An 18,470-nucleotide genomic window follows, 5' to 3' on the forward strand; every position below is an offset into this window, starting at 1 on the left:
TGCTGGTGAGCTGACCCTGTAAAACATTATATGCGAGGGCCTGCTGGTGATCTGACCCTTTAAAAAATTATATACGAGGGCCTGCTGGTGAGCTGACCCTGTAAAACATTATGAGGGGGCCTGCTGGTGAGCTGACCCTCTAAAAAATTATATGCGAGGGCCTGCTGGTGAGCTGACCCTGTAAAACATTGTAGGTGAGCGCCTGCTGGTGAGCTGACCCTGTAAAACATTATATGCGAGGGCCTGCTGGTGAGCTGACCCAATAAAACATTATATGCGAGGGCCTGCTGGTGAGCTGACCCAATAAAACATTATATGCAAGGGCCTGCTGGTGAGCTGACCCTCTAAAAGGTTGTAGGTGAGGACCTGCTGGTGAGCTGACCCTCTAAAAAGTTATATGCGAGGGCCTGCTGGTGAGCTGACCCTCTAAAACGTTATATGCGAGGGCCTGCTGGTGAGCTTAGCCTGTAAAAAATGATATGCGAGGGCCTGCTGGTTAGCTGACCCTGTAAAACATTGTAGGTCAGGGCCTGCTGGTGAGCTGACGCTGTAAAACATTATATGCGAAAGGCATATTTTTCGAGGGCATTATATGTGACGAATAAGCATGTGTTGATATGATGGAAGAGGAGAAGGAGGATGAGAAAAGGAAGATTTAACCATATACCCTTGTTTGTGGTGGAAGGGGTGCATGGGAATACAGTGTATTGAGTACATTATAAACAACACATTTAATCTGCCTTTATGTTCATCAGTGGTGGAGTCGAGAAGTCATGGTCAATCCAGGCCTTGTTCATTTTTATAAGAGTCAACCTGTCAGCATTTTCAGTTGACAGGAGTATACGCTTATCTGTTATAATGCCACCAGCAGCACTAAATACCCGCTCAGACAAAACTCTGGCGACAGGGCAGGCCAGCACCTCCAAGGCGTAGAGTGCCAGTTCGTGCCACGTGTCTAGCTTGGACACCTAATAGTTGTAAGGCACTGAGGGATCATTGAGGACGCTGACACGGTCTTGTATATACTCCTTCACCATCTTCAAAAAAAATTTCCCTCCTTGTGACACTAGGCCGCGCTTCAGGGTGAGGATGCTGGCTGGGTGTCATAAAACTGTCCCAGGCTTTGGAGAGTGTTGCCCTGCCTCTGTTGGAACTGCTGTGTGTTCCCCTTGTCTCCCCTCCTCGGTTGGCCAAGGAACTACGGACTCTGCCGCCAGCGTTGTCAGATTTTTCAACAAGGATCTTCTTTTGCTCGTCCTCTCCACCAGAGGAATGAGAGATGAGAAGTTATCTTTGTAGAGGGGGTCGAGAAGGGTGAACAACCAGTAATCCATTTTGTCTAAAATGCGTATAACTCACGGGTCGCGGGAAAGGCAGCCTAACACGAAGTCAGCCATGTGTGCCAGAGTCCCAACAGGCAAGACTTCGCTGTCGTAGTCAGGAGGATGACTCTCAATCTCCTCATCCTCTTCCTCCTCTTCTGCCCACCCACGCTGAACAGATGGAATCAACCTTCCATGGGTTCTACCCTCTGTAGCAGAGGCAACCGTCTCCTGTTCCTCCTCCTCTTCATCGTCCAATTCCCGCTGAGAAGACAAATTGAGTTTGGTTTGGCTATCACCCTGTGTAATGTCTTCCCCCATTTCCACCTCTTCCACATGCAAAGCGTCGTCCTTAATTGTGAGTAGCGAGCGTTTGAGTAAACACAGAAGTGGGATGGTTACGCTGATAATAGAGTTATCGCCGCTCACCATCTGTGTTGATTCCTCAAAGTTTCTTAAAATCTCACAGAGGTCAGACATCCATGCCCACTCCTCGCTTGTAAAGAGTGGAAGCTGACTGGAAAGGCGAGAACCATGTTGCAGCTGGTATTCCACTGCTGCTCACAAAGCCTGGCCAATATGTGGAACGTCGAGTTCCAGCACGTGCTCACGTCGCACAACAGCCGGTGAGCTAGCAATTTGAAGCGCTGCTCCAGCGTTGACAGACCGGCTGAAGCTGTCGATGACTTGCGGAAATGTGCACACACGCAAAGCACCTTCACCAGTAGCTCAGGCAAATTAGGGTAGATTTTGAGAAACCGCTGAACCACTAAGTTTAAGATATGGGTTAGGCATGGGATGTCTCTGAGCTCGCCGAACTTCAAAGCCACCACCAAGTTACGGCCATTATCAGACACAATCATGCCTGGGTCTAGGTTGAGTGGCGAGAGCCACAGCTCAGTCTGGTCTCTTATCCCCTGCCACAGCTCTGCGGCGGTGTGCTGTTTGTCCCATAGGCATATCAGCTTCTGCACGGCCTGTTACACACGGATAATTCGGAGGAGGAGGTGGAGGAGAAGAAGTGGGGGTTGGAGCCACTAATGTAGGTGCTGGCGGAAACCCTGATTGACGTAGGGCCCGCAATCCTTGGCGTCAGTAGCACCTGTGCCATCCCAGGGTACGACTCACTCCTGGCCTACACAATATTCACCCAGTGTGCCGTCAGGGAAATGTAGCGTCCCTGGCCGAATGCACTTGTCCATGTGTCCATGGTTAAGTGGACCTTCCCAGTAACTGCGTTGGTCAGGGCACGTGTAATGTTAAAGGACACGTGTTGATGTAAGGCGGGCACAGCACACCTTAAAAAATAGTGGCAGCTGGGGACTGCGTAACGCGGGACAGCTGCCGACATGAGGCTGCGGAAGGCCTCAGTGTCCACAAGCCTAAATGGCAATATTTACAGTGCCAGTAATTTGGAAAGCTGTGCATTTAGTGCTATGGCCTGTGGGTGGGTGGCTAGGTATTTGCGCTTGCGTTCAAATGCCTGGGGTAAGGACATTTGTACGCTGCGCTGTGACACGGAAGTGGATGTGGTCGCTGATGGTGCTTGCGAAGGATATTGGCCAGCACGTAACACAGGAGAAAAGTAGGCAGTGGTGTGACCCGCAGACACAGATTGTGGACCCAGGCGTTTGGCCCGACTATTTCGGTGCTTTGATGCCATGTGGCGGATCATGCTGGTGGTGGTGAAATTGATAGTGTTCATGCCCCTGCTCATTTTTGTATGGCACAGGTTGCAAATTACAATTATTTTGTTGTCCGTACTTTCCTCAAAAAAGCGCCAGACTGCGGAACACCTACCTCTTGGCAAGGGAGATTTCCGCAAGGGGGTGCTCTGGGAAAAAGTTGCAGGCCTGTTTGGTGTGGCCTGCCTTCTCCCTTTTGCCACCCACTGCCTCTTCCAGCCTGTTAGGGTGCAGCAGGTCCCTCCCCCGCTGTACTACTGTCCTCGCTCGGCTCTCCACCTTCCCAGGTTGGATCACTGACTTCATCGTCCACCACCTCCTCTTCCACTTCCTCACTCTGCTCATCCTCCTGACTTGTTGACCTAACCACTACCTCAGTGATTGACAACTGTGTCTCATCCGCTTCATCAACCTCTTGAGACAGTAATTGCCTTTGAGTTATTGGCAACTGTGTCTCATCATCATCCAACATATTAAACAGTAATTGCCGTTCCCCACTGCCATCTTCTTGTGATTGTGGAAGCTAGAGTTTGGGAATCAGGGCACAAGATCTGTCCCTCTTCAGGCGTGCCAAATCAAGGAAGGGCGCTGAAAAGAGCTCCTCGGAATATACGAATGTGGGATCACTTGTTTGCCCAGACTCTCCATGGTCGGAGGAAGGTGGATCAGGGTGAGGATTGGGTTGAGCAGACTCTTGGCTATTGAGACTGGACTTGGTGGAAGAGAGTGTGGTGCTTAACCGACTGGAAGCATTATCTGCTGCAATCCAACCGACCACCTGGTTGCACTGGTCTGACTTCAAGAGTGGTGTCCTGTGCTGCCCTGCAAACTGTGACATGAAGCTAGGTATTGTGAATGATTGGTTTTTCTTGTGCTCTGGCAGCAGGCACAGTTTAACCGCGCCCATGGCCACGGCCTCTGCTTGCACCATCAGCATCACGGCCACTGCCCCGTCCCTTACTGCTCGCCTTCTTCATATTAAATGTTATATATGATTGTAAGTCTGTCACATGTACAGTAGTGTAGGATTTGGAAGTGTATGCGTAAACAAATTTAAAAAGGTATTTGGGATGTGGAAACGTAACACAGGAGATATCCCGCAGATAATGTCACCAGCAGCTAATGAAAAATTACAGGGAATGTCACAGGTATTTGGGATGAGGAAAATTTATACAGGAGAGGTACCACCGGTAATGTCACTGTACGCAGCGTCTACGCAAAAAAGTACACTGTATGTCACAGATAAATTTTTGAAGTGCACACGTTACACTGCAGATGTGGCGCTGGTAATGTCACTGTCAGAAGCGGACACCGTCAATTGAAAAAGTACACTGTATGTCACAGATAATTTTGGTATGCGCACACTTTACACAGGAGATGTGGTGCAGCTAATGTCACTGTTCACAGAGGACACAGTCTACGGAAAAAGTACACTGTATGTCACAGATACATTTTAGAAACGCACACTTTACACTGCAGATGTGGCACAGCTAATGTCACTGTCCGCAGCGGACACCATCTATTGAAAAAGTGCACATTATGTAACAGATAATTTTGGTATGTGCACACTTTACACAGGAGATGTGCAGCAGCTAATGTCACTGTCCTCAGCAGACACCGTCTACGGAAAAAGTACACTGGATGTCAGATATTTTTGGGATGCGCACACTTTACACCGGAGATGTGGCGCAGCTTATGTCGCTGTCTGCAGCGGCCTAACTATTGTACGCTATTTAGCGCAGGATGCGCAAAAAATTTATATTGTTGCCACACACAATAGTCCTTAGAAGGACTTTTGGGTCTGTAAAGTTTTAGCTATTTAGCGCAGGTTGCGCTAAAAATATAGATTGCTGCTGTCACACACAATAGTCCTTAAAATAACTTTTGGATCTCTGAAAAGATTTGGTGGTAATAATATTCTTAAATCACTCTCTACACTGTCTGTCCCTTCCTCAGTACAGCTCTACCTGACTAAGAATGAGCCGAATATGCGTCATCGGGTGCTATATATTCTTCTTCTGCGGTAATCTAGCAATTACTTGTTGTTCACCCTTCTTAACCCCCTCTACAAATGTATGTATGTATGTATGTTTGATCAAGAATGAACATTCAGGACCTCCACTGTTCTGCTTTAGATGACCTTTACTAAAAATAGGTCATTAACAGATTTAAAAAACACCCAGGTCCATCACATTCAACCTTTTCTAGACCAATTATACAAAATTAATTGTTTAATTATAGCACTCAATGCCGTTTGCTAGTAGAGCCTCAAGTCCTTTTTAAAATGCTGACAAAGTATCTCTTGGGGTAGGGCATTCCATAGTTGGGCTACTCTAAAGAACCCTGTACATTACTCAACTGAGCAGATTATTGTCGGGAAGGAACTCTTTCTGCTCATCAGTGGAGACCGCTGCATTACCATGCTCCTCCACAGTATAGGGGGAGTTGCGATCATCGTTTGTCCCCATACAGAATCATTGTTTGCCAGCAGCAGAGCATAATTACACAGCATAATCTGCTGCCGGCAAACAATGCTTTAGGTGTCCGCACTAACGAGCCTATTATCCAATGAACGTGTGTTTCTCTTGTTCATCAGGAAATCAGCGCTACCTTTACAGCGGCAGATTATTGCTAACGAGCATTTGTACAAACAATTGTTAGCGATTATCTGCCCAAACATCAGGCAGTCTAAAGGGGCCTTAACTGTAAAGAGTCCTTTCCTGTATTGATGTATAAATCACCTTTCCAACACATGTAATCAATATTGCCTGGTCCATTGTAAAGTTCTTGGAATGAACAAATCATGTGCCAGTTCCTCGAATTAAACACACATCTATTTGTGCATGTAAATGAGATTCTGGGAAACCCCTTTAGGACCTTCCAACCCTTAGGACTGTCTAGAGATTTCTGAGAAAGGGGAGTCTTCCTATCAGACAAGTGTCTCAAAATCTAGAAAAACTTGCAACTCCAATAAAATAGGGAGCTAAACAGATAAAAAATATGGGCAAACAGTCCACAGTCCTTCAAAATGTCATAGAAGTTAACCGCAGCTCTACCCAAAACTCTTCAGAGCTTAATCATCAAGATAAGTCACCATAGTTCACATTGTGCGGGTAGATGAAACAAGCAATTATGTTACTTATGTGAGTATGATTATTAGTGTTGATCAAGCACCAAAGTGCTCGGGTGCTCGAATAGAACACTAAGCAATGCTCGGGTGTTCTACCGAACACAATGGGAGAACCCCGGGCACCCCTGCACTGAAGAAGGGAGGGTGTCGCGACTCTAGTTCGGCTAAGGAGTCCTTGCTCTGACTCCATATATAGCTATATCCATATATGGAGTCCGTGCTTGGGGACACCCCAGTGTATTTAAATCTAATTTCTGAAAAGTTTCTGCCAGGATTTGAACTCCCAACATTGCACATTAGAAGCAAGGACCTTATCCACTCATAGTAGTTTCTGTTGTAGTGACAATTCCTATTCAGCAGAAGACTTATTTTATATTTCTGTGCTGGTTAATAAGTAAATGTATAGTGTAGTGGTTAACATCCTTGCCTCTAATGTACACGGTAGGGAGTTCAAATCCAGGCAGAATCTTTTCAGAAATTAGTTTCAATACACAGGGGTGTCCCCAGGCACTGACTCCATAAATGGATATAGCTATATATGGAGTCAGAGCAGGGACTCCTAAGCTGAACTAGAGTCCAGACACCCTCCCCTCTTCAGAGCAGGGGGTGCCTGCGGTTCACCCATTGACTTCCATAATGCTTGGGTGCTTGGTAGAACACCTGAGTGTTGCGAAGTGTTGTATTTGAGCCAACGAGCACCTTGGTGCTTGATCAACAATGAATTTTAGCTATAATATATTTACATTTACATATTTAGAATATATATCTTATACTACATGCAAATATATTATGGCTAAAAACATCAGTAGTAGTTTCCCACATATTATGCATTCATATATATCAGAAGTATGATTTTATCTATCTCTCTATATATAGTTTTTATATATATATATACAGTACAGACCAAAAGTTTGGACACACCTTCTCATTCAAAGAGTTTTCTTTAGTTTCATGACTATGAAAGTTGTAGATTCACACTGAAGGCATCAAAACTATGAATTAACACATGTGGAATTATATACATAACAAAAAAGTGTGAAACAACTGAAAATATGTCATATTCTAGGTTCTCCAAAGTAGCACCTTTTGCTTTGATTACTGCTTTGCACACTCTTGGCATTCTCTTGATGAGCTTCAAGAGGTAGTCACCTGAAATGGTCTTCACTTCACAGGTGTGCCCTGTCAGGTTTAATAAGTGGGATTTCTTGCCTTATAAATGGGGTTGGGACTATCAGTTGCGTTGTGGAGAAGTCAGGTGGATACACAGCTGATAGTCCTACTGAATAGACTGTTAGAATTTGTATTATGGCAAGAAAAAAGCAGCTAAGTAAAGAAAAACGAGTGACCATCATTACTTTAAGAAATGAAGGTCACTCAGTCCGAAAAAATTGGGAAAACTTTGAAAGTGTCCCCAAGTGCAGTCACAAAAACCATCAAGCGCTACAAAGAAACTGGCTCACATGCGGACCGCCCCAGGAAAGGAAGACCAAGAGTCACCTCTGCTGCGGAGGATAAGTTCATCCGAGTCACCAGCCTCAGAAATCGCAGGTTAACAGCAGCTCAGATTAGAGACCAGGTCAATGCCACCCAGAGTTCTAGCAGCAGACACATCTCTAGAACAACTGTTAAGAGGAGACTGTGTGAATCAAGCCTTCATGGTAGAATATCTGCTAGGAAACCACTGCTAAGGACAGGCAACAAGCAGAAGAGACTTGTTTGGGCTAAAAAACACAAGGAATGGACATTAGACCAGTGGAAATCTGTGCTTTGGTCTGATGAGTCCAAATTTGAGATCTTTGGTTCCAACCACCCTGTCTTTGTGCGACGCAGAAAAGGTGAACAGATGGACTCTACATGCCTGGTTCCCACCGTGAAGCATGGAGGAGGAGGTGTGATGGTGTGGGGGTGCTTTGCTGGTGACACTGTTGGGGATTTATTCAAAATTGAAGGCATACTGAACCAGCATGGCTACCACAGCATGCTATTCCATCCGGTTTGCGTTTAGTTGGACCATCATTTATTTTTAACAGCACAATGACCCCAACACACCTCCAGGCTGTGTAAGGGCTATTTGACCATGAAGGAGAGTGATGGGGTGCTGCGCCAGATGACCTGGCCTCCACAGTCACAGGACCTGAACCCAATCAAGATGGTTTGGGGTGAGCTGGACCGCAGAGTGAAGGCTACAGGGCCAACAAGTGCTAAGCATCTCTGGGAACTCCTTCAAGACTGTTGGAAGACCATTTCAGGTGACTACCTCTTGAAGCTCATCAGGAGAATGCCAAGAGTGTGCAAAGCAGTAATCAAAGCAAAACGTGGCTACTTTGAAGAACCTAGAATATGACATATTTTCAGTTGTTTCACACTTTTTTGTTATGTATATAATTCCACATGTGTTAATTCATAGTTTTGATGCCTTCAGTGTGAATCTACAATTTTCATAGTCATGAAAATAAAGAAAACTCTTTGAATGAGAAGGTGTGTCCAAACGTTTGGTTTACAAAAAAAATATTTAAATTGAATCTCTATTTCTGAAATGTTTCTGCCAGGATTCAAACTTCCAACTTGGTACATTAGAGGCAAGGACCTTATCCACTAAGCTATAAAGCTGAATGCTAAACTGTCAGAAAAACCTCATAGGTGTATTGTGTAGTGGTTAACATCCTTGCCTCTAATTTAGGCTGGGAGTTCAAATCCTGGCGTAAACATTTCAGAAATAGAGATTAAATTTATATATTATATTTTTTTAGTAATTGTAAAAAATGTATGGCACAAAATACTTCTGATATATATGAATGCATTATATTTGGAAAAAAAACTACTGATATTTTAATCCATAATATATTTACATACATTATAATTTAAATGTATAATAATATATGTAAATATATTATGGCTAAAAACGTGTATATAGAATATATATAAATGTTTCTGACAGGATTCGAACTCCCAACATTGTACAGTAGAGTCAAGGATGTTAACCACTTACACTATACAGCTGTAAGTTAACCTGCACAGAAATATAAAATAAGTCTTCTTCTGAATAGGAATTGTCACTACATCAGAAACTACTATGAGGTTTTTCTGACACAGTTTAGCATTCAGCTTTATAGCTGAGTGGATAAGGTCCTTGCCTCTAATGTACAAGGGATTGGTAGTTCAAATCCCAGCAGAAACTTTTCAGAAATAGATGCTAAATTACATTTAAATACACGGACTCTAGCATCGCGCTCGAGCACACGTGGTGTTCTGCCGAGCATGCTCGATCAACACTAATGATTATTTTACATACACTACATGACCAAAATAATCTGGACACTTGAACATCAAATTCACATTTATCTTATTCCAAATTCATGGACTTTACTATTTGGTCACTCTTTAGGGATTTTAGAGCATTACTGAGGATTTTTATCCATAAACTCAAAAACATTATTGAGGTAGGGGCACTGATGTTTCAAGCTGAAGCCTGGAATGCTATATACTGTACATTTCAAGTCAACTCACTGGAATTTGATGGGATTGAAGTTAAGAGCAGTCATGTTAAATTCAGCAAACCCTTTTTAGTTTACTTTAAGAGTTTTCCAGGACTTTTTAACTGATACCAAGCACAGCCACTACACAATTTACGGCGTTGTGCTTGGTGAACTGATTGAAGGAAGCAGTGCTACTGCAACCCCCAGTGCCTACTCAAACAGCTGATCAGCAGGGGTCTTAGGTGTTGGATTCCCACCAATCAGATACTGATGACCTATCATCAGTAAAAAAAATCCCGGAAAAACCCTTTTAAAAGGACTGTTGGAGTCATGAAGATTTTCCTCAAACTGCACTCCAATGATTATTTTTTTTCCACCGGCTGAATTCTAGGAATGCAATTTGTCTTATTTCAGCTCAGTTGAATCCATATATTGTCACCAAGTCATGTTATCCCCAGTCTGTCTACCAGACCTTGCTTTTCTGTGTTAATCTGCTTGTCAGTCAATCCTGTGTGACTTCCTGTGAACTACAAATCTCCCCTCGTAGCTCTCAACCCTGTTCTCCCCATTTTCTTTGTTCCACTGTATGTGACCTCTTACATACAATGCTGTTAAAAATATCATTTGTGTCTTATGTAAGGGAACAGGAGAGCAGTGATCATAGGTGAGTCCCAACAGTGATTAGCTGCAGAGCTATAACCTTCCCCTGACTCACATTAACTGTCTAAGTGCCTATATTATCTATGTGTGCTGTGTGCAGAATCTACAGTGTATTGTTATGACAAGCATCCTCACACTGCTCTTCCCTGCTGACAGGGAGAAACCTATCACAAGCAGTAGGCAGAGATGAGGTGGGGGTTGGAACAAACAGGGTTATCATGTGCTTCATATACTTAAGTATTATTGTGTACATACTGACCTGCTTCAGTAAACATCCTTGCTTCACTATTATTCCTCGGAATTCCTCTTTGACAATTGCATCATCATCGCTAGAGTTGTCTTCACAGAAAAATCCACTATCTGGCTACACAGAGGAAACCACAGAAGATACTGAGAACATTCTAATGAGTCAGGTTTCAGTTTTATACTGTGAAAAATGTCAGACTGAATGACATCTTAGCAATGATTGACATATACAGTTGCAAGAAAAAGTATGTGTACCCTTTGGAATGATATAGATTTATGCACAAATTGGTCATAAAATGTGATCTGCTCTTCATCTAAGTCACAACAATAGACAATCACAGTCTGCTTAACCTAATAACACACAAAGAATTAAATGTTACCATGTTTTTATTGAACGCACCTTGTAAACATTCACAGTGCAGGTGGAAAAAGTATGTGAACCCCTAGACTAATGACATCTCCAAGAGCTAATTGGAGTGAGGTGTCAGCCAACTGGAGTCCAATCAATGAGATGAGATTGGAGGTGTTGGTTACAGCTGCCCTGCCCTATAAAAAACACACACCTGTTCTGGGTTTGCTTTTCACAAGAAGCATTGCCTGATGTGAATGACGCCTCACACAAAAGAGCTCTCAGAAGTCCTAAGATTAAGAATTGTTGACTTGCATCAAGCTGGAAAGGGTTATAAAAGTATCTCCAAAATCCTTGCTGTTCATCAGTCCACGGTAGGACAAATTGTCTATAAATGGAGAAAGTTCAGCACTGCTGCTACTCTCCCTAGGAGTGGCCGTCCTGTAAAGATGACTGCAAGAGCACAGCGCAGACTGCTCAATGAGGTGAAGAAGAATCCTAGAGTCAAAAGTCTCTGGCATATGCTAACATCCCAAGAATATTGCTGAACTGAAACAGTTCTGTAAAGAGAAATGGTCAAGAATTGCTCCTGACCGTTGTGCACGTCTGATCTGCAACTACAGGAAACGTTTGGGTGCTGTTATTGCTGCCAAAGGAGGTTCAACCAGTAATTAAATCCAAGGGTTCACATACTTTTTCCACCTGCACTGTGAATGTTTACATGGTGTGTTCAATAAAAACATGGTAACATTTAATTCTTTGTGTGTTATTAGTTTAAGCAGACTGTGATTGTCTATTGTTGTGACTTAGATGAAGATCAGATCACATTTTATGACCAATTTGTGCAGAAATCCATATAATTTCAAAGGGTTCACAAACTTTTTCTTGCAACTGTATGTTGTTCATAGTTAACAGTTATATTTGGATGCCTTTTTTGTGGTGAAATGAAGAACATTGGGATGTACTCTGTGTACCCCACAGTTACTTATGGTCTTACGTTTATGCATGTATTGCATATAAATAAAAGGGGTTGTGCACTGTTGTATGAGTGTGTGTGTTTAGCAGACCTGCAAAGGGAAAAATACCTGCTTTCTGATGTTGACTCCCAGCTCCTTCTCTCTGGCCTCCACTCAGGTCCCTGGATGTAAACTTCTGGTTTGACGCTGCTGCAGCCGATCTCTGGCAGTTGATACATGGTCACATGACACAAGGGGAGCATGTCACCACAGGGACAACCAGGGACCAAGTGGAGCAGCAGAGGCCAGAGAGGGAAGGAGCCGGGAGCCAGCGTCAGGAAAGGTAAGGTTAGTATGCTTCTCTTAACAGGCCTGCCCAGGAGGAGTGTTTGCCAAACCTTCTGCCCAAACATGCATAACCCCTTTAAATATTGGTGTAGATTTATTGCCAGTGTTAACTTAGACTAGGCAGTCTCAAACTGTGCCAGATTTATCACATTGGCTGATGCTGGGGGATAAATCTGGCTCATCTTTAGACTGTCTAACTTTATATCACATTTGTTGGCTTAGTTAACTTAAAAATAAAGGCGCACATTTTTGCCTTATCAGTAATTAGCGATGTATACACATTTATACTACACAGGGAAAGATGTCAACCACTGAAATGGAGCAGCTGTGCATTCAGTAAACATGGGGGAATAAAATGTGTTTTCTGACTTCTCTCCCCATTATAATTTACTGTTGGAGAACTTGGAGACGGCTGCACCCACTAGCTACTGTGTTGCTGCATCCTATGGCCTCTTTCAGACGGGCGTTGTGGGAAAACGTGCGGGTGTGTTGCTGGAACATGCACAATTTTTCAGCGCGAGTGCAAAACTGTCATGCGTTTTGCAAGCGCGTGAGAAAAATCGCGCCTGTTTGGTACACAAACCCGAACTTCTTCACAGAAGTTCGGGCTTGGGATCGGTGACCTGTAGATTGTATTATTTTCCCTTATAACATGGTTATAAGGGAAAATAATAGCATTCTGAATACAGAATGGATAGTAAAATAGCGCTGGAGGGGTTAAAAAAAATAAAAAAATATTTAACTCACCTTATCCACTTGCTCGCGTAGCCGGCATCTCTCCTGTCTCTTTCTTTGCTGATTGTAGTCAAGGACCTGTGGTGACGTCACTCCGGTCATCACATGGTCCGTCACATGATCTTTTACCATGGTGATGGATCATGTGATGGATCATGTGATGGATCATGTGATGGCCGGAGTGACGTCATCACAGGTCCTTGACTACAATCAGCAAAGAAAGAGACAGGAGAGATGCCGGCTACGCGAGCAAGTGGATTAAGGTGAGTTAAATAATGTTTTCTTTTTTTTTAACCTCTCCAGCGCTATTTTACTATGCATTCTGTATTCAGAATGCTATTATTTCCCCTTATACCATGTTATAAGGGAAAATAATAATGATCGGTTCTCCATCCCGATCGTCTCCTAGCAACCGTGCGTGAAAATCGCACCGCATCAGCACTTGCTTGCGGATGCTTGCGATTTTCACGCAACCCCATTTACTTCTATGATGCCTGCATTGCGTGGATTATCGCACCGCAACGCACAATTTAGAGCATGCTGCGATTTTCACGCAACGCATAAGTGATGCGTGAAAATCACCGCTCGTGTGCACAGCTCCATAGAAATGAATGGGTCCAGATTCAGTGCGAGTGCAATGCGTTCACATCACGCATTGCACCCGCGTGGAATACTCCCCCGTGTGAAAGGGGCCTATGAGTACCATTACTCAAGACAGTTAGAGTTGGGACTCATGAACATGACTGTATATTGTATCTGCGGAAAACGGACCACACACGGATGTCATCTGTGTGCTCTCCATATCCGTGTGTCTGTTCCGCAAAAGGATAGAACCACAAAATGTTGACCATGGACCAATGACATCATAGGGTCTGCCCAAAATAAAGACAGATGCAACATGGAGGTGTTTTGCAGACGGCAAAATGCATACAGTGTGCATCAGGCCTTATACTACATTTAGGCTACCTGCACATGAATGCGGGTGAATTCACATCACAAATCCACTGCATTTATGCAGCATATCCGCACCAAAATCCACAATGTCTAACAGCGTTTTTTGGTGCGAATTAGGTGTGGTTTTGTCGCAAATCTCACCCTTCCCTTGAAAAGAGTAAAATCCACAGCTAAAACTGCAAACATAATTGACATGCTGGAGATTTTGAAATGAGCAATGCAGGTCAATTTCTGTATGGAAAAAATCTGAAAAGTGTATATAAGATTAGTGTAATCTCATACACTTTGCTGGTATTGTAATACGCTGTGTTTTTTCTGCACAGGAATCCGTGCAGAAAAACTGAATGTATTTCGCAACGTGTGCAGGTGGACTTAATGGGAGTAGGGGTAATCTGGGTTAAAGGGGTTTCTTAAAAAATAAAAATAAATACCAATACTACATTTTTCCTGCAATGACCCACATTTCCCCAGACAGCTGGACCTGCAGTGATCATTAAGCCAGCTTCATTAAAAATAAGAGGTGATTTACAATACTGTGACAAATCCCTTTATACAGAGGATCTGTCAGTTCTCTTGACATGTATGTTTTTGTAAGTTTAGTAAAACTTGTATTCTTCATGAAAATAAAAATAGAAAAAATTTCTTAGAACTCCACATTGTTTCATCCTTCTGTTATAGTTTACGACAGTGATGCCCTACCTACGGCCCGCGGGACAAATCCGGCCCGTGAAGCTGTGTAATGCGGCCCGTGCGACTCCCTGGAAAAAGTCTATGGTGTACTAATATGCCTTAGACTTTTCCCCCACATTCATCAGCGCTGTGAACGGCACAGGCAGCGCAGCGATGCTGCCTGTGCCTGAAATAACCAATAGCAAAGCTCCTTACAGCAAGGTTGGTATAGGAGCACGCCGGAGCGATACAGGTCCTGCAGCAGGGGAAGCTGGCAGGAGCTGGGAGGAGGAGGGACCGGCTCCAGGGGTGGCTTTTGTAAGGAGAGCGGGGCGTGCTTGGGAAACATGAAAGGGCCGCTGGAGAGGTAAGGAGCCGTGGACTCCTGTGACTGGTTCCTGGTGACCCTGCTCCCCCCTCTGTCATGGAACCATGAACCAGACGTACAACAAGAGATAAGTGGAAATCCTGGATCAGGAACCAGCAGGGTAGTCAGACGAAGCCTGGATCAGGAACCAGCAGGGTAGTCAGACGAAGCCAGGATCAGGAACCAGAAGCAGCAGCAGTCTTAGAAGCATGTGAACACAGGAGGACCAAGCAAGGAACTGAAGCCACAGACCTCCTATATATATGAGCAGGCATCCAGCTCCTCCCAGTGGGAAGGAGAAGCCGCAGGGTGGGAGGCTACAAGAAACCCAGAAACCAAGATGGCCGCCGCACATGTCAAACGAAGGAGAACAGCAAGAAGGTAAGACCATGACAGTACCTCCCCCTCAAGGGCCCCTCATCCGCGGAGTAAAGAACGGTTTCTGAGGGAAGCGTGCGTGGAAGGCTCGGAGCAAGGCAGGAGCATGAACATCTGCGGAGGGAACCCAGGAACGCTCCTCTGGACCATAACCACGCCAATGGACCAAAAACTGCACCCGACCGCGGACCAGGCGTGAGTCCAGGATATTGCTCACCTCATACTCCTCACGATTGCCCACTTGGACCGGACGAGGCCGAGGAACCGAGGAAGTGAAACGATTACACACCAGTGGCTTCAACAGGGAGACATGAAACACGTTGGAGATCCGCATGCCAGGAGGAAGCGCAAGGGCATAGGCTACCGGGTTTACCCTGCGAAGCACTCGGAAGGGACCAACAAAGCGAGGCGCCAGCTTGGGAGTGGGCACTCGAAGGTTGAGGTTGCGGGTGGACAACCATACGCGGTCTCCGACCTGGTAGGAAGGAGCGGGCGCTCGTCTGCGATCAGCCTGGAGTCTCTGGCGCTGCGCAGAGACCTCAAGGGACCTCTGGATCTGTACCCAAGAAGCACGTAGGACGGAAAGGTGATCCTCCACAGCCGGAATATCCTGGGGAGAGAATACCTCCGGTAACACGGCAGGTTGGAACCCATAATTGGCCATGAAGGGAGACGTCCCAGAGGAAGAGTTCACCGCCGTGTTCCTGGCAAACTCAGCCCAAGGCAGGAGGTCAACCCAATTGTCTTGGTGATCGGAGACATAGCAACGAAGGAATTGCTCCAAGGCCTGATTGGATCGTTCTGCGGCCCCATTGGACTGAGGGTGGTAGGCCGAGGAGAAAGAGAGATGAATCCCCAACTGGGAGCAAAAGGCGCGCCAGAACCTGGACACAAACTGACTCCCCTGATCCGACACAATCTCCTTGGGCAAACCGTGCAACCGGAAGACCTCCCTGGCAAAAATCGAGGCCAACTCTTGTGCAGAGGGTAACTTCTTGAGAGGAACACAGTGGCACACTTTGGAAAACCGATCCACAATCATGAGAATGACCGTATGGCCTCGGGATGCAGGGAGGTCCACAATGAAATCCATCCCCAGGTGTGACCATGGACGCTCCCCGGTGGCCATGGGTTGCAAAAGGCCCAACGGAAGGTGCCGAGGGGACTTACTCTGGGCACAAACGGAGCATGCCGCTACATATGCGGCGATGTCGGAACGTAGAGAAGGCCACCAGAACAGACGTGAAACAGCCCAGGACAGCTGATTCTTTCCAGGATGCCCCGCGGCCTTGGAGTTATGGTAGGTTCGCAACAACCGAGTGCGCAACTCCTCAGGCACAAAACATCTGCCGTTGGGTCTCCCAGAGGGAGCACCAGATTGAGCCGCCAAAATCTGCTCACCCAGGGGAGAGGTCAGGCTGGTGCGAATGGCGGCCAGGATCTGATTCGGAGGTATGACCGAAGTCGGAATCGACTCCTACCCGGACAGCTCGGAGTACTGCCGTGATAAGGCATCCGCTCTGATGTTCTTGGAACCGGGTAGGTAGGAGACCATGTAATTAAAACGTGACAAGAACAGAGCCCATCTGGCCTGACGTGGTGTCAATCTCTTGGCCTCAGAGAGGTAGGTCAGATTCTTGTGGTCCGTCAGGATGAGAACCGGAACCACCGAGCCCTCGAGCAAGTGCCTCCATTCTTTAAGGGCCTGCACGATGGCCCATAACTCCCTGTCACCAATCTGATAGTTGCACTCCGCGGAAGACAGTTTCCGGGAGTAAAACCCACAAGGAAGCAGAGGACCCTCTGGTGTTCTACGCTGAGACAGAAGGGCGCCTACTCCCGTCTCAGACGCGTCCACCTCGAGGACAAAAGGCAACCCAGGGTTGGGATGCGACAGAATCGGAGCCGACACAAAGGCGGACTTTAGAGCCTCAAAAGCTCGGATGGCCTCGAGCGGCCAGACCTGGGGATTACTGCCCTTCCTGGTCAGATCCGTGAGAGGCTTGGCTAGCATGGAAAAGTCCCTGATGAACTTCCGATAATAATTGGCGAAGCCCAAAAAGCGCTGCAGGGCACGAAGACCATTGGGCTGGGGCCACTGTAAGACAGCCGAAACCTTCTCAGGATCCATGGAGAACCCCTCAGCGGAAATGATGTAACCTAAGAAGGTTACCTGGGATCGGTGAAATTCGCATTTCTCAAGCTTACCGAACAGCTTGTTCTCTCGTAACCGTTGCAACACTCGTCTGACATCCAGAATGTGGGCCTCCATGGATTCAGAATATACCAAGATGTCATCCAAATAGACCACCACACACTGCTGCAACAGGTCACGGAAAACATCGTTGATGAATTCCTGGAAGACTGCGGGCGCATTGCACAACCCAAAGGGCATAACCAAGGATTCATAATGACCGGTCCTGGTGTTAAACGCGGTCTTCCACTCATCGCCCGCCTTGATCCTTACCAGGTTATATGCCGCCCTCAGGTCGAGTTTGGTAAAGACCGTGGCCCCTTTGAGGCGATCGAACAGCTCGGAAATCAAGGGTATCGGGTAAGCGTTCTTGATCGTGATGCGATTGAGACCCCTGTAATCGATGCAAGGCCTCAACTCACCGCCCTTCTTTTTCACAAAGAAAAATCCAGCCCCTGCCGGGGACGAGGATTTGCGAATGTGTCCGCGTGAAAGCGCCTCCCTCACGTACTCCTCCATGGCCTCATTCTCCGCTACCGACAGTGGATAGACTTTGCCACGAGGAGGAACGGCACCAGATTGTAACTCTATGGCACAATCGTATGGGCGGTGCGGAGGTAGGGCAACCGCACGCACCTTATCGAATACATCCCGGTACTCTTCGTATTCAGGAGGCAACAGAGAGTCTGAGGAAGTACACAGCAACTTGACAGGCCCATGGATGCAACTAGCCCCACACTGCGGTGACCACGAGAGGATCTCGGCCGATCTCCAATCGAAAGTCGGATTATGCTTCTGGAGCCAGGGGTACCCCAAGACCACCGAGTAGTGTGGAGACGAAATAACCTGGAGACAGACCGACTCTCTGTGAACGGCACCAATGGCCATCCCCACTGGAAGGGTCTCCTGAGTCACGTGTGGCGGCAGAAGGGGTCTGCCGTCTATCGCCTCAAGAGCCAGTGGGGAACCTCGAGGCTGCAGAGGAATGGAATTGGCGGCAG

The 18,470-nt window shown here is 46.1% G+C and overlaps 1 protein-coding gene across 1 annotated transcript in view; it reads right to left on the minus strand.

Annotated features, from left to right (window-relative positions):
* Positions 1-18,470, minus strand: part of LOC122935967 (pleckstrin-like) — a 65,441-nt gene that overhangs the window by 11,619 nt on the left and 35,352 nt on the right. Inside the window, exon 6 of the mRNA XM_044291939.1 lies at positions 10,533-10,637. Coding sequence (XP_044147874.1) covers positions 10,533-10,637 — 105 coding nt within the window. The remainder of the gene's footprint in view (positions 1-10,532; positions 10,638-18,470) is intronic.

Source organism: Bufo gargarizans, chromosome 4, assembly GCF_014858855.1.
Source record: "Bufo gargarizans isolate SCDJY-AF-19 chromosome 4, ASM1485885v1, whole genome shotgun sequence".
NCBI lineage: Eukaryota > Metazoa > Chordata > Amphibia > Anura > Bufonidae > Bufo > Bufo gargarizans.